The 23,843-nt window shown below is 35.8% G+C and overlaps 1 protein-coding gene across 3 annotated transcripts in view; it reads left to right on the top strand.

The window, feature by feature from the left end:
* The window catches only part of VRK2 (VRK serine/threonine kinase 2), a 106,389-nt gene that overhangs the window by 51,518 nt on the left and 31,028 nt on the right, over positions 1–23,843 (top strand). For all 3 annotated transcript variants that reach the window (XM_017849070.1, XM_017849072.1, XM_017849071.1), the window contains one exon: positions 21,510–21,642. In XM_017849070.1, coding sequence (XP_017704559.1) covers positions 21,510–21,642 — 133 coding nt within the window. The remainder of the gene's footprint in view (positions 1–21,509; positions 21,643–23,843) is intronic.

Genomic DNA, 23,843 nt, shown 5'->3' with positions numbered 1-23,843 from the left:
TTTTTTTTGAGACGGAGTGTCGCTCTGTCGCCCAGGCTGGAGTGCAGTGGCCGGATCTCAGCTCACCGCAAGCTCCGCCTCCTGGGTTTATGCCGTTCTCCTGCCTCAGCCTCCCGAGTAACTGGGACTACAGATGCCTGCCACCTCCCCCGGCTAGTTTTTTGTATTTTTTAGTAGAGATGGGGTTTTACCGTGTTAGCCAGGATGGTCTCGATCTCCTGACCTCGTGATCCACCCGTCTCGGCCTCCCAAAGTGCTGGGATTACAGGCTTGAGCCACCGCGCCTGGCCAAGAAAAAATTTTAAGTACATTTAATGTAGCCTAAGTGTACACAGAGTGTTTTATAAGTCTACAGCAGCATACAGCAACGTCCTATGCCTTCACATTCACTCACCACTCACTCACTGACTCATCCAGCGTAACTTCCAGTCCTATAAGTTCCATTCATGATAAGTGCCCTATACAGTTATACCATTTTCAAATCTTTTATTTTTAATGTACCTTTTTTATGTTTAGATATATTTAGATACACAAACACTATTGTGTTACAGTTGCCTACAGTATTTACTATAGTAACATTGCTATACAGGTTTGTAGCCTAGGAGCAATAAGTTGTACCATAAATAGCCTAGGTGTGTAGAAGGCTGTACTATCTGGGGTTGTATAAGTATACTCTGTGATGTTCACACAGTGATGAAATTACCTAACAATACATTTCTTAGAACATATCCCTATCATTAAGCAATACATGACTATATTAAGAAACATGTCCTTACAGAAGTGATTCGTCTTTAGGAAAGACAATAAAAATCCATTTTAACTGACTTTTTGATCATTTATTGTGTTAGGCATTATGTTGTATGCTTGAATAATACTATGTTTATAATTATAAATTTGTGCTTCGTTGATAGGTAGGTAGATATTATCCTCTTGGACCACCTAACCTAAATTTTTAAACTCTCTTTGAAACCTTGCTGATTTTGGAATATGATATGGTGTTGCACAATTGATAACTAGAAAGGTGGCCTTGTGAGAGCTGATCTAGTATTTGGAAAACAAATGTATCCTTCTGGTTTCCTTACTTATAATGGAATTATCAAAAATGTTAGTGGTGTTTTGAGTAATGCCCACTTGCCTGTATCTCTCTGTATGACTTGAAGGAAGTTGATGATATGGTGTTGCACAATTGATAACTCCAAAGGTAGCCTTATGAGTGCTGATCTAGTATTTGGAAAACAGATGTATCTTCCTGATTTCCTCACTTACAATGGAATTACCAAAAATGATAGTGGTGTTTTGAGTAATGCCCACTTGCTTGTATCTCCCAGTGTCACTTGGAGGAAGTTGATGCAGTTTAAGATTACAACTTTTATTTCAGTGGTGCAGAGGCTCTCCTTACATCTGGAAAGGCACCTCTTTGTTTATCAGATACATTCTTTTCATGCAGCAGCTTATATGAAACCTTTCTTAATGATTCTGGTTTATACTGAGCTTTTCCTTTTCCTTTTTCTAATTTCCTATAGCTCCTAATGTATATTTTAAGCCTGTAAATGCTCAGGTCTCACTTGCCTTCGTGTTGTCTTACATTCTGAACTAGAATGAACTCCTTGAGTTATACTTCTTTTATATTCCTCACAGCATGTATATTTGTATTCCTTTCCTATAACCCTTCAAGAAATTCTTTATTGACTGCTTAAGGCATAAGGCCAGTCTTGATGTGATATCTGTCATCTCAGTGCCAGGAATACCTTGATTGTAGAGCTACTTGCCCCATTATGCTGCATGTGTTTCTGTTCTAAAGCCGCCTACTAGGTCAAAGAGGATGGCCTTCACAGGTAGAGAGTAATTCTTCATGTCAACATGTGGACGTTAGTATACCTGTGTTCTTTAAAGACGCTTGTGACAGTGCCTTCTTGATTCCTGGGAATTGTGGTGGACTAAGAGTCAAGAGACTAGGTTCTAGTTTCAGCACTGCCATTAAGCAGAATTGCAAATTACTTAACCTGTATAGGCTTTGGCTTTCTAGTGTATAAAATAGGAGATTTCAACTAAGTGATCTCAAAGGTTCCTTCTAGCTCTAAAATTCTATGATTTTATGAAAATGTGTTCTCCAGATACTTAAAGCTCATTGCAGAAGGTAATGTTTCTTATGTTTCCAAAGTGTCTCGCCTATTGTTATACAGTTAAGGAAACTGAAAAGTAGAAAAAAAAATTGAAATTTAGTGATCTGGAAGAAGCAATTGTAATACCAGACCTGTATCTGCTGGCAAAATACTTTCAGAGTTCCTAGGATATTCATAGGGCAGGGTCATAAGCCTCATTAAATCTGCTTGTTTACTGTTTGCTAAAGGCAATTCTAACACAATCCATTTATCAATCAAGGTTGCTTGTAAAATGGAGTGTGAATGTAAGAATTTTGCATGGAATGTGCACATAATATGGTCACTATTTAGAAGTAGTGTTTCGTGTGCTGAATATCTGTAAAATTTAGTTTTAGTCACTTCTATATATAGACAATATAAAATTTACTTACGGTAATATCTCTATATTTTATTATCTCCAGAATAGTGTTATATATCTTAGTTTAATGATACTATAATATTACTAGGTGGTATAGCTGGTGAGACTCCTTTAAAGTGGATAGGGTTTATGTGGATGGGGTTATATTATAGATTAATATGCATGTTACTCTTTCCTTCCTAGTGAGGTTCTGCTGTTTATTTTCAGATAAGCAAAGAGACTTTGGAAATAGTTCCTGTGAATTTAATTATGTGGACTTCTAAAATTAGCATTTTATGAGTTTTACATTAATAGGATTATTTTAAAAATATATACTTTCACTGAATTTTTCTTTGTTTCAGTATAACTGCTTGTCATATGAATACATTGTTTTTGAACTTTGATAATTTCCTATATATCTAGATTTCATGGAACAGTTCTATAAACTGTTTTAAGGTTCTCTCAGTATTATTTTCAAATAAAATAAACTCTGTCCTAAATTTTATTTCCATCTAACTTTGTGTAATGTGTTAATACTTCTATTTTACTAAACATCAATTTGTTTATTAAAGTATTTTAAAATTGTTTAAGTAATCAAATGCATTTCTTAGCTTAATAGTGTTCCTATTGTTCAAATATATTCTTAACATGGGCCAAACCAGTTTAGAGCCATATTAAAAAATTCTTGTTTTGAAATCCTATGTAAATGATAGCTATCTGAATATGGGCTACTAGAGTCTTATTATTATTGGAGGGTAGTGATGGATGGAAAATATTGAAGAAAACAGCATAAAAATTATGATTTAGAGTCCATGGTTTCAATATTTAAAATATTTTGTGAGGCTTCTTTTCCAGTGCTCGTAAGATTCTGAGGCAAGTAAGAAGCTGTTAGATATATAATTTTCCCTGTAGAACAATATGATTTTTTCAATCTTTTATTTTGAAAATTTTAAAATTTACTTAAAAATAGAGAACTCCATATGACTATCACTTTTAAATGTTTTATCTATTTTTGATGGAAATATTTTAAAGTAAATTATAGATGTCATTACATTTTACCTAAATACTTTAGAGTGTATGCAGCTCCAAAAATTAAGGACAATTCACTATATTATCAGAATGCGATTACTATTCGTAACAGACTTCACAGTCACTCCTTAATGTCAGGTACAGTTTTATCTCCCATTTTCTTCTTTATCCTAAAATATGAGAATATAGAAATACAGATAATTATTCTAATTGTACTTAAGCTCTCCTTTTCTTTCTTTTGTGACTTTTTTTTACTGGACTTCTCTGTGCCACACTTTCTCTTTCTGTAAATCCAGCAACCTAGTCCATGTGATTTCTTTGATCCCTTTTATCTCTCATAGCCTCTGACTCACTGGGTAGAACTGGTTATTAGCTAAAATCTGGTTAGGAAACTACTGGTATAGAACCAGGTGAATGTGGTTTCTTTGATATATATGTACATCAGGAGAGCATGTTTCTTATCTTATAAATAGGAGAGCAGGGATTGTGTCTATTTCAACTTATATTTCCAGAAGCTAGTATAGAGCATGAAACATAATAAGCACTCAGTAAGTGATGAGGGCACAATGAGAAATTAAATAGATTAATGCATAAATGAATTTATTAATCAATGTTCAGGAGTAACAGGTCAAGCCAACCAAGTAGAGCTGGATATAGTGATCGCCAGGTATAGTAACTAAGTCATTTGTAGATTTCTTAAATTCCCATTGGGAAAGATCTACCCAATGTGTCAAAAGATCTTTACAATTTAATATAGCCATTATGACTGTTTCCTTGCAGAAAACTCTATTAGCACATTCACATAGAGAAACCGACATAGGGAACTGCTGTGGGTTGAATCGTACCTTCTCAAAAGCTGTTAAACCATTATGAGGAAAAAGCCCTCACATATTAATATTAACCTTGAATATAAATGGATTAAATACTGCAATTAAAATACACAGATTGCCAGAATGGATTTTTTAGAAAAATGAACCAACTATATACTGGTTACAAGAAACTCATCTTGCTGGTAAAGACACTTATAGACTGAAGGTCAAGGGATTGAAAAAGATATTCCACGCAAGCAGAAACCAAAAGCAAGTAGGAGTAGCCATGCTTATATCAGATAAGACAGGCTTTAAATCAAAAACAGTAAAAAACAAACAAACAAAAGAGGAGGTTATTGTATAATGATAACATAATTCAACAAGAGGATATACTGGTCCTAAATATATATGCCCTAAACTCAGGAGCAGCCAGATTCATAAAACAATATTACGAGACCTAAAGAAAGAGATAGCAATACAATAATAATGGAGGACTTTAACACCCCACTCACAACACTAGACAGATCATTGAGACAGAAAATCAGCAAGGAAACTCTAGATTTAAATTGAATATTAGATCAAAAGGATGAAACCGATATTCCAACAGCTGCAGAATATACATTTTACTCATCAGCACAGGGAACATTCTTCAAGATAGACTGTATGTTAGGCCACAAAACTAGCCTCAATAAATTTTAAAAAATCAAAATCATATCAAGTGTCATGTCAGACCACAGTGGAATAAAACTAGAAACTAATACCAAGAATAGTTCTTGAAACTATACAAATACACGGAAATTAAACAACACATTCCTCACTGATCTTTGGATCAATGATGAAATTCAGATAAAATTTTTAAAATTTTTTGAAATGAATGAAAATGGATACACAACGTACCAAAGCCTTTGAGATACAGAAAAAAGCACTGGTAAGAGGGAATTTTATATCTCTAATGTGTACTTCAAAAAAAGAAATCACAAATTAACCAAACATCACATCTGAACTGAAAAAACAAGAACAAACCATACCCAAAGCTAGCAGAAGAAAATAAGTAGCAAAGATCAGAGCAGTACTAAGTAAAATTGAGACCAATAAATAAATAAATATTAAAAATTAAAATCAACAAAATGAAAAGTTTGTTCTTTAGAAAGAGAAACTAAATTGATCAACTACTAACTAGACTAACCAAGAATAGAGAAGATCCAAATACACATAATCAGAAATTAAAAAGGAGACATTTCAACTACTACCACAGAAATGGTATCACAGAGCATCAGAGACTTCTATGAACAACTATGTGCTTATAAACTAGAAAACCTAGAGGAAATGGATACATTCCTAAAACATACAACCTCCCAAGATTGAACCAGGAAGAAATAGAAACACTGAACAGACCAATAACAAAGCAGTGAGATAGAATCGATAACAAAATATCTTCCAACAAACAAAGCCCATAACCAGATGGCTTCATTACCAAATTCTACCAAAAGTATAAAGAAGAACTGATACCAATCCTACTGAAACTGTTCCAAAAAATCGAGGAAGAAGAAATCCTCCCTAGTTCATTCTACAAAGCCGGTATGACCCTTATATCAAAGCTAAACAAGGACAAAACAAAAAAACTTTAGATCAATATCCCTGATGATCATAGATGCAAAATCCTCAACAAAAACTAGCAAACCAAATCCCACAGTGCATTAAAAAGATAATACACCATGATCAAATAGGTTTCATTCCAGGGATGCAAGAATGGTTCAACATAGGCAAATCAATAAATGTGATTCATCACATAAGCAGAATTAAAAAACAAAAACCATATGATTATACAAGCAGAAAAAAAGCATTTGATAAAATTCAGCATCTCTTCATGATAGAAACCCTCAACAAACTAGGCATAGAAGGAACATACATCAGAATAACAAAGGCCATATATGCCAACATCATACTAAATGGGGGAAAGTTGAAAGCAATCTCCGTACAAACTGGAATAAGACAAAAATGCCCACTTTTACCACTCCTATTTATCATAGTAGTGGATATCCTAGCTAGAGCATTCAGACAAGAGAAAGAGATGAAATACATCCAGATTGCAAAAGAAGAAATCGAATTATCTGTATTTGCCAACAATATGATCTTATATTTAGAAAACCCTAGAAACTCCTGTAAAACCTCTTAATTTTGATAAATGAATTTAGTAAAGTTTGAGGGTATAAAATCAATGTATAAAAATCAGTAGTATTTCTATACACCAATAACAATGAAGCTAAGAACCAAATCAAAAAGGCAATTTTATTTACAGTAACTACAAAAATGAAATAAAATACCTAAGAGTATATTTAACCAAGAAAGTGAAAGATCTCTACAAGGAAAACTACAAAATAGTGATGAAAGAAATTGTAGATGATACAAACAAATGGAAAAACATTCCATGCTTATAGATCAGAAGAATTGTTAAAATGAGCACAGTGCCCAAAACCGTCTACAGATTCAATGCAATCTCTGTCCAAATACAAGCATCATTTTTCACAGAATTAGACAAAAACCAACCTGAGATTCACATAGTACTAAAAAGGGGGCCTGAATAGACAAAGCAACCCTAAGCCCAAAGAACAAAGCTGGAGGCATCACATTACCTGACCACAAATTATACTGCAAGGCTATAGTAACCAAAACAGCATGGTTCTGGTATCAAAATAGACACATAGATCAATGGAAGAGAATAGAGAACCGAGAAATAAAGCCACATATCTACACCCAAGTGATTGTTGATAGAGTCAACAAAAATGTACACTGGGGAAAGGACACCCTGTTCAATAAATTGTGCTGGGAAAATTGGATTGCCATATCCAGAATAATGAAAATGGACCCCTACCTCTCACCATATACAAAAATCAACTCAAGATGGATTAAAGACCTAAATGTAAGGCCTGAAACTATAAAAAATACTAGAAGTAAAACAAGGGAAAGCTCTTCTGGACATTGGTCTAGGCAAATAACGACTAAGACCTGAAAAGCTTAAGCAACAAAAATAGACAAGTGGGATTTAATTAAACTGAAAAGCCCCTGCACAGCAAGAGAAACAATCAACTGAGTGAACAGACAACCTGCAGAATGGAAGAAAATATTTGCAAACAATGCGTATGACAAAGGGCTAATATCCAGAATCTGTAAAGAACTTGACAAGAAAAAAAACCCCATTAAAAGGTGGGCAAAAGACATGAACAGATATCATTTAAAATAAGACATACAAATAGCCAGTAAGTATCTGGAAAAAATGCTCAACATCACTAATCATCAGAGAAATGCAAATTAAAACCCCACTGAGATATCATCTGATGCCGGTCAGAGTAGCTATCATGAGAAAGACAAAAAATAACATGTTAGCAGGGATGCAGAGATAAGGGATTGCTTATACAATGTTGGTGAGAATATAAGCCCGACCTCTGTGAAAAATAGTGTGGAAATGTTTCAAAGAACTAAAAATAGAACTACCATTCAATCCAGCAGTCCCACTACTGGGTATCTACCAAAAGGAGCAGATATCATTGTATCAAAAAGATACCAGCACTTGTATGTTTATTGCAACACTATTCACAATAGCAAAAATATGGAATTAACCTAAATGTCCATCAATGGATGATTGGATAAAATGTGATATGCATGTACTATGGAATATTATTCAGCCGTAAAAAGAATGAAATCCTGTCATCTGCAGCAACATGGATGGAACTGGATACTATTGTCAGGTGCAGCAGCTTAGAAACATAGTCAAATACAAAATAATATTGCACATGGACATAGAGGGTGAAATACTGGTCATTAGAGATTTGGGAGGATAGAGAGGAGGAGATGAGAAATTACTTCTTGGGTACAAGTATGACTTGTGTCCTTATAAAAAGGGGAAATTTGAACACGGAGACAGACGTGGGAAGACAATGTGAAGAGGTGGGAAAAGTACCATCTGTAAGCCAAGAAATTCCTGAGATACCAGAACCTAGGAGAGAGGAATGGAAAAGAGTATCCCTTGCAGTCTTCCAAAGGAACCAACCCTGCTGACACCTTGATTTCAGACTTCTAGACTCCAGAACTCTGAGGCAATACAGTTTCATTGTTTAAGCCACGAGGTTATGATACCTTGTTGCAGCATCCATGCAAAATTAATACAGAAGTCTTTGAGTTTTATTATATAAAATTTTATTATATAAAATTTCCAAGTAATTGTAATAGAAATCTCAGGGTAATGTTCTGTTCCATGAAACTTCCTCACACATTAGCATGAACACCAGTGTGTATACACGCACACACACACACACACACACTCTGTGGGCACTAGGGTAGGGAAAGAGAAAGGAGAGGGAGAGGTGAGAACAGAGGGCAGAAATAGGGATCTACGTTTATTTTGTCTGTAGCCACTCCAGGTGGGACCAGATCAGTTAGTGTTTCTGAAATGATTTGTTTTACACATAAGGCCTGCAAGCAGTTCTTTAACATGTGTGTTGGGATCTTCTCTGTATTATATAGTCTACTTACTTATTCTAAAGTTGTATTCTTATACAGTATCAGAAAGAAGATATAAGAAGGGTGTTTACCTTCTCTTAATCCCAGGCAAAAGGTTTGATAGAAGAAGTTTGGGACTGTTTTCTAGAGTCATATTTTATATAACTTTGAATTTTCAGGATTCAGTCTAGGATATGAGCTCTAGAATCAGACTCCCTGTGTCTAAGTCCTGGCTCTACCTCTTGTTACCCGTGTTTTTAGCCAAGTTATTTCACTTCTTTGATCTGTTTCATCATCTAAAAATAAGGATAATAGTATCTCACTCGAAGTGGCATTAGAAGAATCAAATGATTTAAACATGTACAAGTCTTCGACCAGCATCTGGCACGTAGTAAGCACTCAGTAACAGCTAGAAAACAATATATTTTTATGATTGGTATGCTGGTAACAAAAGACACCTTTTCTTATTTTGCCCTATAAGAACTCTTCAGATTTATGAAACAAGACGGTTAGATTAAGAACATGGTAATTTACTAGACTTAGTAAATATAGTTTTTCCCAGGTGTATGATTTGACGGTAGATATCCCTCTAGTTATAGGAAATAGAACTATAAGGGTTTAATTTCTATCATAAGGGGAAATGTGTTTACATTTTATTAATGTGTGTACTTTAAGTAGATTGTGGTCTACTTAAATCCCCTATCCCCAGTAATAAAATGTAGTTGCCAAGAAAGTTAGTGCTTTCAAAAGTTAATGTTTAACTGTCTACACTCAGTACCTGTTTATTGAGTGTCCACTGAGTCCACTGGTTATACTTCTATTTCTAAAAGCCCGATGCATACATGACAAAAGAGCAGTTTATGACCAAAATATTTGAGCATCCTTTTTCACAAAGTGTTACATATAGGCTTTTTTTTTTTTTTCAGTTAATGTGGGAAAATGGCATTTCTGATTTTGAATTACTCCTTGAACTGTGTAAATTGAACGAATTAAAAGGTGTCCTTTTTTAGTGGCTGTTAAAAACCATGGAACTCCAAGGGGCTATGCAGGTAGCACTATTGCTGGCGACCTCAAATACTGTCTTTGAATTTAATAGAATTTGTAGTTAGTATAAACCAAGTAGGCTACTTCCAATGCTGGATAGTTGTGTTTTATGTAGACACAGCCTATGTATGTTGAACCTTTTTATAATATACCAATGGCAGTCGAATTATATAAGCTAACATTTTGTGAGTGTCTGCTGTTTACAGATATACCAAGCTCTGATAATGCTTACTGATATACTGAAAAGTCTTGATTAGGTTCAGATTTGAATCAGACAAAGAGGAAGACCATTAAGCCAATGCAATCCAGATTCCCTTCTTCCATTGCTTTTTTAATTTTGTTAATGTACAAACACAGGTTGTGTGTCTTGATTAGACATTAAGAGTATCATAGGTTTCTTCTTGTAATCCTTGAGAACTTATGTCAGAAGGGCAAGTTGGAAATAGCCTGTAATGGGAAAGATTTTCTATAATAGGTGAAGGTATTTTTAGTTAAGAGGCAACTTGCTAGCTTATGAACTGTTGAGGGAATTTTCCCCAGAAGTCTGAAAAGCCTATTAAGTCACAGTCCTATTTAATCAAACAGGCTTTGATGTTTTGCTAAAAGAACCAGGTTAGAATAGAAAAGCAGATCATGAGGTCAAAATGCTATTATCATTTAGAATATTACTAAATATACATCAAGGTTTTGTTTTGATACTTGAATTTATGGTAGTATTTAAGGCAGTCGTAGGCTTGGTCCTGATGGGGCAGAAGATGGAATGAAGCAGTAATAGAGGCACAGCTTTTCTGGTTGTTATCCAATATAATGACTTCATGAGCATGTCATTAAGTCTTTCACTCAAAAAATATGAAAGGATAAAATTTTCAGTTTGTAAATATGAATAGATACAAGATCTAGGAGGAAAAAAATGATCCAACATACAAAGCAGATTATTTTTAAGAACAAGCACGTGTTGCTTCCATCAGAAAACAGAAACTGCTGTTTACAGCTCACTAAAAGATAAAGGATAAACTATAGTTTTGAAAACTGTATCTTCATGCTTATTCTAATAAACATCATATTTGAAAAGTAAGCCAGCACCTCTTTAAGGTTCTGTTACTTTGTCTAGACGGAATTGTGATAAAGCACTAGTATCATTTATGGGGTTTTATTATTGGCAAACAAGGCAGGGTAATTGAGGAGAAACAAAAAAGTACTGTATGATAATACAAAACACAAATTTGCATCAAAACATAATAGCATCTGTGAGACCACATCCATGTTTTAAGAGATACGAGTGATTCTTGTGAACATAAACATGTTGCTGCTTCATTTGGTCATATAATGGTTTCATAAGTATGCATGTAATTTATTGTGAAGATTTTGCCTTATGGTATCTTGTAGAAAATAGGAAAATATTATTCCCTATTCAAGTAAGATAAATGATGGCTTTTTGTTTTAAAGAAAAGCTTTAGAGTTGCTCAATACATGTATATACTCTTCCCAGTGGGTTTTTCTTTTTTATTGGTTGAAGACCTTTTATTTATTTGTAAACCAGTTAACTACAATGCTGTTCATACTGCAAAGTAACTGGCCTTTTTCAGTTTCTTGTGAATTAATCCATTCAATTTCAAGGTCTTCTCTCTTTACACATGATATTTTCTGGAAAATGTATGGAGTTTAAAAGTGGTGTCTAGCTTGCCATTTTTAAAAGTCATGATGAGTGACTTTCTGCCTAGTATAATTTTCATCAGTCTCTCATTATGAGACCTCAATGGACACATTTCTCATTACAGCAAGGAGTGCTAATTAAAAAGATTTAATTGTACCAAATTGTCTAAATTATAAGGTATTGTATTATACAACAGGAAAAATTAGTTTATCTACTTAATATTGTTCTTCATAAGTTACCTCATTTTGAGAGCTGTATATGCATCTCTTCTCTCATATGAATCTTCATGGTGGACATAAAGTAGTGAACAAATGTGATTTAATGTGTGGTCACATCCCAGTGGACAATGACATTTGTTCACATTAGTGTCCTGCTTCTTTGCCAGCTCCAAATGTTTTTCTCCCTGTCTTCAGCTTACATTCTCCTGCTTCTTATATCAACATCATATCAAGCATTGCGAAATGCTTCCACTTGAGCCAGTCTGGCTGCTTGCTACTCAGGATTCTCGGTTGCGTGAGAAGCAGGAGAGCAGCAGATTTTACCCTTGAAGGGAAAGAGGTCCTTTACTTTTTTCCATCAACTTTTACTCTGTCACTCAGTCCTCCATAAATGGACAAACCAGGAACTAGTTGGATTAGGGTGTTAGTCACCAGTCAGCTACTTTGCTTTTGGTACAAAAGTGATTGAATCATTTTCTTACCAAATCTTGCCTTCCTCTTCGTACTCTCTTTTTCTCTATTTATTGAATCCTCACTTACCCAGCCAGTTACACTGTTTGCAGAGTTGTCTTTGACTCTCTTTCTCTCAACCCTCTTATCCAGTAACTTGTGAATCTCTTCTTTGTCTCCCTTCTGCTCACCACTGTCCTAGTTCGACTTCCCGTTGATTGCCTGTATTGTTATATTCTCCTAAATGAACTCTGGCATCCATTTCCTTCTTATGATGCTGCCAGTGCTGATATTATTCTTTGCCAAAAAACCCTTCCATGACATCTATTTGCTTACAAAAATTGTGCCCCACCTTCTTAGCATGGTTTCCAAGGCTCTCTGGAAACTGATGCAAACCTTTCTTTCTTTCTCCCTTTTTTTTTTTTTTTTTTGTTTGTTTCTGGCTTGTGTTGTGTTTCCACCAACCTCTGTGCCCTCAACACACACTGACACATGCTCTGGTTGCCCTCTTGTGTGTTTCTTATTCCCTGCCTCCATCTGTGGAAATCTGAGAAATTATTCAGTACCCAACTTAAATGTTGCTTCTTTCTCTGAGTCTCCCTGTTAGAAATAGCCTTTCCTTGCTGTACAATTTCATAGACTTTTATGCTTTTGTCAGACAGAGTACACGTTACCTCTAGGCCTGTAGATGTGCTTATGCCATCTCCCTTTCTGCTATGTGAGGCATATGGAAAATAACTCAGAACTTCTGGTCAGATTGGTTTAAGTTCAAATCTCAGCTTTGCCATTTACTAGAATTTATTTGTTTTACATAGATAAGCTAGCCTTACTCATCCTTTTTTTTCTAATTTTCAGAAGATCTTAAAATAACTTCTTAGGGTCATGAGGATTAAATGATTTGATTTATGTAAAGTATGTAATGCTCTGACAGCAAGTATTCAATAAGTATGCATTCATTTTCTTTTCTTTCATTTTTGAAGTGTACATTTCCTGTTTATTATGCTTGGCACTCAGGTGTCTGTTAAAAAATTTAGTTCAGTTTGTCTAATTATTATCAATTCAAATCAATAAAAATTTATTTAAACCAACAGTGCAGAAGGCCTTAGAGTAGGTGCTATTATGGATACAAAAATGTATATACGGCATTATCCTGGTCCCTCAACCCCTAGGAGCCTACAGCCTTTAAATGTGGAGCCAAAGCATAAATTTAAAAAAGCTAAATAACTTTGTACATTGTTATAATAGCAAATTCATGTGTACAAGGTGAAAACCCAGTAAATTGCCTTGTGCTTAAAAGGATCTGTATTAGTCTGTTCTCATACTGCTATGAAAAAAAAAAAAAAAAAAACCTAAGACTAGGTAATTTATAAAGAGAGGAGGTTTAATTATTTATAAAGAAAGGAGGTTTAATTGACTCACAGTTCTGCATGGCTCAGGAGGCCCCAGGTAACTACTATCATGGTAGAAGGGGAAGCAAATATGTCTTACTTCACATGGTGGCAGGAGAGAGAAGTGCAGAGGGAAAGGGGGAAAAGCCCCTTATGAAACCATCAGATCTCAGGAGAATTCACTCACTATCACAAGAACAGTGGAGGGTAACCGCCCTCATAATCTAATCACTTCCCAGGAGGTCCTTCCCTCAATACATGGAGATCACAATTCAGATTACAATTCAAGATGAGATTTTGGGTGGAGACACAGCCAAACCATTTCAGGTTCTACATATAAAGGCTCTTCTCTTGCAACTCACCAGGGAGAGAGATTTCACAGGGTTCTTTCTATATATACATATACTTATTTATTTATTTATTTAATTTGAGATGGGATCTTATTCTGTTGCCCACAAAATCACAGAGTTCTTTTTAAACATTAGCTTTACCCATCCATCTGGAAAAATAAAGCAGTGTAAAAGCCTACAAGCATCAGGAAGCAAAGAAGACTGGAAATACAGGCTTAACTAGGTATAGAACTTGAGAATATGACATACCTGTACCTGTGTACAAATCTGGCCGGGTGAAATAGAAAGGTGATTTTCTAGATAGGCTGCTGAGTATATGAAACTTGTGTTTTCCATGATCATACCCAAAGGCTAATTTGCTTTTCATCTTCATTACATTCTTTAATCAAGGCTGTGATTTATTGACCCCTCTGTCATAAATTGGGGAGAACATGTACATACATGTATTCAGCAACTTTAAAGGCTTTTCTTTAGAACAAAAAGCAATCATTTATCTTATTTCAAAGGGCATAATTATTCTTATTTTTTCCAACAACATACCACAATGCAAAAAATCTTCACAATAAATCAAATGCATATTTATGAAAATAACTATATGACAAAGAGAGAATGAAGCATGGAATGAAGCAGCAGCATGTTTATGTTCATCAGAATCATTCATATCTGTTAAAACATACATGTAGCCTCACATATGCTACTGTGTTTTGATACAAATTTGTGCTTTGTATTATTATATAGTACTTTTTTGTTTCTCCTCAATTTCCCTACCTTGTTTACCAAGAACGGTGTTCTCGGGGAGGCTAATACTGAGATAGAATTAGGAGGGCAAGGGCTTTTCGGAGGCAAGAAATCTAATGCCCATGAAAGATAAAAGGGGAGGAAGCAGGATTGAACAGGGAAGGCTTTCAGAGTGGGATGCTGATCTGACACTTGTGAAAGGAAAGGGAACAAGAGGCAGAATGGAGGAAGGAGAGCTTCAGACATGATGCAGATCTGACAAAATCTCCGTGCTTGCTCCCGACACTGGGGAGCTCAAAGCAAAGCTTACCCATTAGGAGAGACCCCAGCTATGCAGAAATAGTCACACACTCTCCGTGATCAACTGCCCAGGAAGAGTGTGGCCTTGGTGCACATGCTGTGGTAGTCCCAGTGGTCCTGCCCCTAGTGGGTGTCAGCTTATTGCATTCCTCACAAGGGCCACTTCTTTCTTGATGGGATTACACCTCAGTGGCTGCAACACTACCTTTTCAATCATAAAATATCAAAATTGAAAGCCCATAAAAGCGTTAGTTAAAATTAGTTGTTTATTGGAGGAGTTGAGAAGTTCACTAAAATAACAAAACTCTTGGACAGGCTGGCCTTAGTGAGTGTTGGGTGGCTTACATCATTTGGAAATATAATGTTTTTCATCTGTTAAATGTCAGTAATGACATCCATCTTCCCTATCTACCTCACAAAGTAATAATAAAAAAGTCGAAGAAAGGCGAGAAAACCATGTGAGAGTCAATATAGTGTAATAGAAAAATCTCTGTGTCAAGGTGAAGGGAAGCAGATAGGGCTGTCCCTTGTACTCATGGAGAGGAGAAATGATTGCTACATTCAGAAAAAGTGCATAAAAGGACAATCATTTGAAATGCATTAGGGAGGCTGGGCACAGCAGCTCACACATGTAACCCAGCACTTTGGGATGCTGAAGCAGGAGGATTGCTTGAGCCCAGGAGTTCAAGACCAGCTCAGGCAACAAAGTGAGACCCCATCTCTATTTAAAAAATAAATAAAAATAAATGCATAGGGAGTAACTATTTATATATTCCTATGGCTAGTCATACTACAATGCAAATAATCACACCTCCCTGATCCGGGTATAAATCTTGAGTTCCCTAGACAGTCTTGTTTAAAACTAGGGGTATTACATATATTTACAATTAAAATGAAAAAAATTAGCCAGTTGTTTTTGATTTCACAGAAAAAAAAAAAGGTAATATGTTAAAAAAGTTAAACTGAAACAAGTTTTATTTTAGATTAGAGATTGGCAACTTTTTCTGTAAAGAGCCAGATAGCAAATATTTTAGGCTTTTATGAGTTCTGTGGGTCACATATGGTTCTCTGTTGCATTTTCTTCTCTTTTCTTTCCCTTTACAATTCCATAAAATGTAAAATTATTCTTAGCTTTAGGGTGTATAAAAATAGGACCTAGACTGTGACCCCACTATAGATTTAGTTCTGCACAAACTCATTTTTGACTTCAACATAATTTCAGAAGTTGACAGAACCCTCAATTCTATATTGTATTTTTGAAAAAAGAGAATGGAATTTGGAAGTCATATCAGCCAGGATTCAAATCCTGCTTTCATCCTTTACTAGCTCTGTGACTTGGGCAAGTTATTTAACTGCTGGGATGCTCAGCTTTCTTATATGTAAAATAAAACCAGTGCTACCAGGCTGGATTTGTTTGTCTGGATTTTATGAAATAATTTGAGAAAGGTACCTTGCCCAGTGATTATTAGATAATAGAACCTCAAAAGATATTACTTCATTTCTTCCTTTTCTTTACTTATTTGATAGTATTTTCTAGTGTTCACTCCCCCACACCTCCTTTGTTCTAGCAAAATTCTAGACTGTCTTTCTCTACTAAGTTATCTTAGTAGAACTCTCAGTGTGACCTAATTGTAGTCTGTAGGGGTGTATAGAAAACTTGTCTTCCATTCTCTCCGAAGGGTCACTGAAATGAGCTGACAGTATAGTAACGGGGCAAAAAAAAAAAGGCCTACAAATTTATTATGGACATGGACACGGGAGTCCTGAAAGAAGGTCCAGATGGTTGAAGCTTAAATACCCTCTTCATATGGAAGAGGGAAGTGGGGAAGTATATGCAATTTTAGAAGCAAATGGCTTTTAGGGGAAGTGAATGAACCCAAACAACAGACTACTGGCCTCGGACAAAGTTGTTCTGAGCTCTGGGGTACATTGCAGCGCGTTGTGGGAAGCTGATGGGTGGAACCTCACTATGAACACAAGTTGTCTTAATATGTAGGTAGAGTCTCTTCGGTAATCTCTTGGAACTGCTCTCAGAAGACTAAAAGCCTGTCTGAGTGTGGTTATGACTTTTAGTCTTTTCTTTGGTGACTAATCTTTCCTGATTATTTGATGAGATTCCTAGGGAGGAGTTTTAAGACAACTGCGTTTCTAGGCCGGGCACAGTGGCTCATGCCTGTAATCCCAGCACTTTGGGAGGCCGAGGCAGGCGGATCACGAGGTCAGGAGTTCAAGACCGGCCTGGCCAACATGGTGAAACCCCATCTCTACTAAAAATACAAAAATTAGCCAGGCGTTGTGGCACACTGCTGTAATCCCAGCTCCTTAGGAGGCTGAAGCAGGAGAATCACTTGAACCCGGGAGGCGGAGGTTGCAGTGAGCTGAGGCTGTGCCACTGCACTCCAGCCTGGGCAACGGGAGCAAAACTCCATCTCAAAAGAAAAAAAAAAAAAAAGACAGTTGCGTTTCCTCTGGAAGAACTTCCCTTAATCAGATGATGAAACTTCAGAGAGAGCTCCTCCTGCTGCTTCTGGAAAGAAAGAGGACCATAGAGACAGCGAGCAGAAGTACTGACACAGACCTTGGTTCTGAGGCTTATTTCTGAGGCCTTTCAGTTTCCTTTAATTCAAAGTTCTGGCTGGGTGCCATGGCTCACACCTGTAATCCCAGCACTTTGGGAGGCCGAGGTAGGTGGATCACTTCAGGTCAGGAGTTCGACACCAGCCTGGCTAACATGGTGAAACCCCATCTCTACTAAAAATAAAAAAATAAATAAATAAATTAGGCGGGTGTGGGGCTGAGGCAGGAGAATCGCTGGAACCCAGGAGGCAGAGGTTGCAGTGACTGAGATCGCACCACTGCACTCCAGCCCGGGTGACAAAGCAAGACTCCATCTCAAAATAAAATAAAATAAAATAAAATAAAATAAAATAATAAAGTTTTTAGCATGCCAAAGTGCTGTAATTTGGAATATTATTTTCTGAGCCCCAACAAGTCAAATTAATTTGTCAATATTTTGATTACTTGGGACAGATTATTGACTTGACTTCTTCTTACATACAGTTTCTACTCACCAAAGGCAGTCATTCCTAGATCTCTTTCGTAGTGCCCATAATCTTATATTTTAAAAATATATTAATATATACTAGTGACAAAACTTCCATGAGAATCTTGTTCCTAGAATTTTCTAAAGGATATTTATATCCTTTTATATTTATATAAATACTTTGAACCGTATGATAAGCCAGTGGATAAAAGTCCAAATTAGGAAAAAAAGATTTATACGAAGGTTGAGGGTAGAGATGGATGGTGGTTCATTTTGCTAAAGGAGTCTTAACTCTAGTGTTTTGCTCAATAGCTTTTCATGATTATTTGAATTCTACCTGTAACTTCCTACGAAGACCTCCAAGAACATTTCTCCTTGATTGGAAAACAGTAAGTGTTGTTGGAGAGATTTCTTTCTTAGAGTACATGCTCCTCAAGGTTGCACCCGTGCATGTTGTCAAATGTTTTTAGGTCTGAAATACTCATGGACTGAAATAGTCAGCAAATAGCTAATGTATGTCTTCTTTATTGTATTGTCAGCTTTTTGTCTTTTTTTTTTTTTTTTTTTTTTTTTTTTTTTTTTTTTTTTTTTTTTTTATTGTTGTTGTTTTCTTTTTTTGAGACCGAGTCTTGCTCTGTTGCCCAGGCTGGAGTGCAGTGGCACAATCTCAGCTCACTCAATCTCAGTCTTTCAGGTTCAAGCGATTCTCCTGCCTCAGCCTCCTGAGTAGCTCGGATTACAGACGTGTGCCACCATGCCACCACGCCTGGCTATTTTTTATATTTTTAGTAGAGATGGGGTTTCACCATGTTGGCCAGGCTGGTCTTGAACTCCTGATCTCAAGTGATCTGCCCACCTTGGCCTCCCAAAGTGGTGGGATTACAAGCATGAGCCACCATGTCTGGCCAGTTTTTCATCTTTATATTAAATGTAAACCCTATACTGCCCTTCAATATTTGAGCAACCTAGCACAACCCAGAGGTCTGTAGCTTAGTGATGACAGAGACAGCCTTAGTATTCCCCTTAGCTTGACACAACTTGACAGGCTTCTTCCTGACTGTAGGCCCCTGACATCTTTTCTTAAAGCATTAATTTAAGAATACTTGAAATTATAAATTATTTTCTTTCCCTTTGAGATAATAAGTTTTCTATTAGCCACCTGCCAGTTGTATAACCCAAGATGGACATTCCTCTGCAGGGTATTAATCATTGTGGGAGGTAGGAGCCTTAGTACCAAGTAGCAAACATAGATGGCATGATCACTTTGAACATCCTTTGGTACTTTTCTGCTGTCTCACCCCAGTGCTTTAAAACTCCCACCTTTTGTTTCACTGAAGTTTAGTTCAAACTCTCGTCCGTATTGTACTCGCCTCTCTCCTATTGCAATAGTCTCGAATAAAATCTTATGTTTTTAACTTGTCTGGTACTATTTCCCTTTAACAGTGATTGAGAGTAAAAGCTCTAGAGTCAGAATTGCCATAAATTCCTGACTTCATTTTACTACACAAGCCACATAACCTCACTAAACTTCAGTTTCTAGATGAATAAAATGGAGATAATGGGACTTGTAGCATCAGTAGATGTAAGGCACTTAGCATACTGCTTGGTGCATAGTAGGCACCTCATAAAATTTAAGTCTTATTTCTTTGTACTGGTGAGTACATAAAAGCTTGATGGCTCTTTTTTAAAATAGTAAACTATTAAAATACATTTCCATTTGTGTAATTATCAATATGTTCATTTTTGGGATATCAGCTTTGTAATGTGAAGCCTGTTTAGTTCTTGAAATAAAGACAAAAATGCATCAGACACAATGAAAGCAAGCAACCTGTTCTATATCTGATCCTGATGTGTCTAGTTGAATTAGGGCAGAGAGATCAGTTACTTCTGAGGCCATGTTAAGAAATAGCATCTGTGGGAGAGAGAGACAAACTGAAATATTTGTTTTCAGACAGCCTTGCAAGTTACTCCAACAAATGAAGAAAACTCTGTGCTGTTTATATTTTAAAGTTTAAAATATCTCTTACTGAGCCTATCCTAAAACCAAAACTTAAACTAAAATTCAAATGCAGAATTTCCTCTTAATAGATACATTTTAAAGTGCAGATTATATGGTAAATACTCTATTGTCTTGAAGCTACATTATGAAACACTGCCTAAATCCCTTAATTTTAAAGAAATGTGTATGAAATGATACATTTTCCAAGTTGAAACTGCTTTCTTTTTCTGGGGAGGGGGAATGGTAACCACAGTTGGGAACTACTATTTTCTGACTACATGTCACAGTAAATGTCTAGTCAAAACACTTCTCCATTCAATATATGCTCTGTCTGTAAAACTGCTTCTCCCCCTTCCTTTTCTCTCCAAAAGTAATCTGAGGTAAATTCACTTGAATTGCTATCTGACTTTTAACAATTTGTATTCTGTTTGGAGACCCAGCTTGCAATTCTAACTGACTTAGAAAGATAACAGTGATAATATGGATTCATGTGAAAGGTCAAAAGTTCTGCACTGATGTTCCATTCATAAATACAGATAACATAATAGTGTTTCTTGTGTTTTGGTTGAGTCATTACCTCCTACAGTCTCTTCACTATCATTATATTTCCTGTTAAAGGGGACTCATAACATTAGGTTTACAGTTGACCTATGACAATGCCAGGGTTAGGGGTGCTGACCCCTGCTCCCCTGCACAGTCAGAAATTTGCGTAATTTTAATTTTGGACTCCAAAATCTTTACTAATATTCTATAGTTTACCAGAAGCCTTCCTGATAGCATAAACAATCGAGTAATACATATTTTGTTGTTCTATGTATTATACATACCGTATTCTTATAATAAAGTAAGCTAAAGAAAAGAAAATGTTAAGAAAATCATAAGGAAGAGAAAATATATTTACTATTTATTAAGTGGAAGTGGATCATCATGAAGGTCTTCATCGCCTTCACATTGAGTATGCTGAGAAAGGAGGGGTTGGTCTTGCCATCTCAGGTATGGCAGAAGCAGCAGAAAATCTGCATGTAAGTGGACCTGTGCAGTTCAAACCTATGTTGTTCAAAATCAAGTTTATCTTTTTAGAATGTTTGCTCTTATCTCCTCTTCCTGCTTGAAATAGTTTTATGTTTCAGGGAGGGGTTACAGGAAAAAGCAGAGCCTCCTCAACTGTGTGAATACAAATAAAAAGACATATTGTGGTTTATGATGTCTAGATGCTCACCTGGAGGGAAGGAAATTTAGGAGCAAAATAAAAAGATTAAAAATCTAAGTCAACTCAGAAATAAGATATGCCAATGATGAAGAAAGGATTTAAGTTGGAAAGTTAGTTATTATGGCCCCCAGTTGTACATATTTTATCCTAAGGCACCATTTGGTTTAATAAAATGTAGATCTGAGGCTGCTCTTAACCTATCAGTTTCTTAAGACTTAATTATAAAGGTTATGTTTTCAGAGGACAAAGGCATTATTCATTTGTCTGTGCTTGTCTTCCAGGTTTATCTTGCAGATTATGGACTTTCCTACAGATATTGTCCCAATGGGAACCACAAACAGTATCAGGAAAATCCTAGAAAAGGCCATAATGGGACAATAGAGTTTACCAGCTTGGATGCCCACAAGGGAGTAGGTGGGTTTCTTTTTTCTTTTTCTTATTTTTATTTCAGAAGAATGATTAGAGACAAGGTTAATGAGGCTGCATGAAATGACCTTTGCATAGTCAGTTTGAAGCATAAGAGCACTGGTGAGATTTTTTATCAAAAGTAGTGAATTCCTGTTATGCCAATGAATATTTCTTCTAACAGTGGAAAGAAATATAGACTATGACAAGTGATGAAGGAGCAAAAATGTGTCAGGTAAGCAAAACTTGCTGCTCATTTTGGCCAGAAAATCGCAGTTTGTATAGGTAAAACTTGGAGGTCAGCACTGAATGTTTATACTGAAGTGAATATTGTAGATTTGGTAAAGTTGCATGTGGACCAGGTGCAGTGGCTCACGCCTATAATCCCAGCACTTTGGGAGGCTGAGGCAGGAGGATCGCTTGCGCCCAGGAGTTCAAGACCAGTTTGGGCAACATGGTGAAACCCCATCTCTACAAAAAAATACAAAAGGGTTGGCACTTGCCTGTGGTCCCAGCTGCTTGTGAGGCTGAGGTGGGAGGAGGATCAATTGAGCCAAGGAGGTTGAGGCTGCTGCACTGAGCCATAATCACACCACTGCTCCCCAACCTGGGCGACAGAGCAAGACCCCTCAGAAAAAAAAAAAAAAAAAAAAAAAAAAATTGCACTATGTGGACAATTATTCCTGTTTTCCATTGTACCTTTACCAAAGCTTTAGAAGATACCATCTCTCAACAATAAGGATATTTTTTCTGAAACTATAAAGTGTTAATTTGTGGAAATCTCTCCTAGTCGCCTTTCATATATCTTACTTATTTAAACTCACTTTGATGGTATTGGAAACACATTTGCAGGTAAATTACATACATAGTCCTTTTATTGGATATTGATTGTACTGCCTTGCATTCCAAGGCAGACTTAATTCAACAATTCCCTAATTAGTTAAAGTCATAACCTATGTCTTGTATTCATTTACCATTAATTAAACCTTAGCTGTTTATTACACTGCAGTCCAAATCCAATAGCCGACCCAGAAAGCCATGGAAAAGGAAGTAGGAGGTCAATATTGAAAATATATGGTGCCGAGTCCCACTGATGGTTGCTTTATTCACAATCAATATGGTCAATGCAACTGTACTTTCTTAGTTGCTCTGTCAGCAAGACAAAAAGTCAATTCTAATGTTATGCTAGTGAAAAAAATGGTGATTATTGAAAAACTTTGGCTTTCAAAATTATATTCTTTGTAAACTTTGTTTACAAAGTATTTTCAAATATGCTAAACCAAACAAATAATTTTTAAACAGCTTTGAAAGGACCACGTTTTCACTAAAAGACAGTTAGATATTCACAATTCTTAATGGTTGTTGAACTGCTACCCTAAACTGATGCTTTCTAACAAGTTTTAGTTGGTGAAAACAACTGTATATTATTGCCTTTTCTATTAAAAGGACCATTGACCATGTAATGTAGAGGGTCTTGATCATTTTGCAGAGCATTAAAACCCATACTAGCTTAAGGTAGGCCAATGCAAAAGTAAAACAAGTATAACTTCTTCCTTTCAGAAAGATTCATAGGCTGAATTTTCTGAAATGAAAATTATCTTTTATATTTCTGATCAAAGTAAAAAATGACTACTTTTTTTTCAAGTATAGTTTGGTTAGAAAAGTAATGATCAGTAAGAAATTTTGCAGTGTTGTATGATTTTTTAGTATTCACATTGTTCATAAATTAGTGAGAATTTAAAGATAATATAGGACATATCTTACATTAAGAAATGTGAGAATTAAGTACTCAAGAAATGTAAGAATTAAATGCTCATGAATAGTGGGTTTTTTTTCCAATCTAAAGTTCTTTCTCAGTGAATTTTGTTTTTCATCTTTGCCGGATTTATTCTGTTATACCTAATAGAATTTTTAGGAATAGTACTTCTTTGATAATGGTATAACTGGAAATTCATCATACATGTTCTTAAGCATTGGTCCAGTTATATTAATAATTATACCAACTTATGTTGGTATAATATGTAGTTTAATCTTAGATGTAGTTTAATCTTAGAAAAATCTTTTTTTCAGTCCAACTATGAGATCAAATACTGAGGAAAAATAGTGCAAAATAAAGTATAAAGAGCAAAAAAAAAAAAAGAATCACTAGGATATAGAACTTATAGGTGCCAGAGCATTTGCCAAGTGTCAGGTCTATCTCTTAGTCAGGC

The sequence above is a fragment of the Rhinopithecus bieti genome, unplaced genomic scaffold (assembly GCF_001698545.2).
Source record: "Rhinopithecus bieti isolate Rb0 unplaced genomic scaffold, ASM169854v2 scaffold_30775, whole genome shotgun sequence".
Classification (NCBI taxonomy): domain Eukaryota; kingdom Metazoa; phylum Chordata; class Mammalia; order Primates; family Cercopithecidae; genus Rhinopithecus; species Rhinopithecus bieti.
Note: the sequence above shows the minus strand (reverse complement) of the source record. Positions and strands in the feature narration are given on the sequence as shown.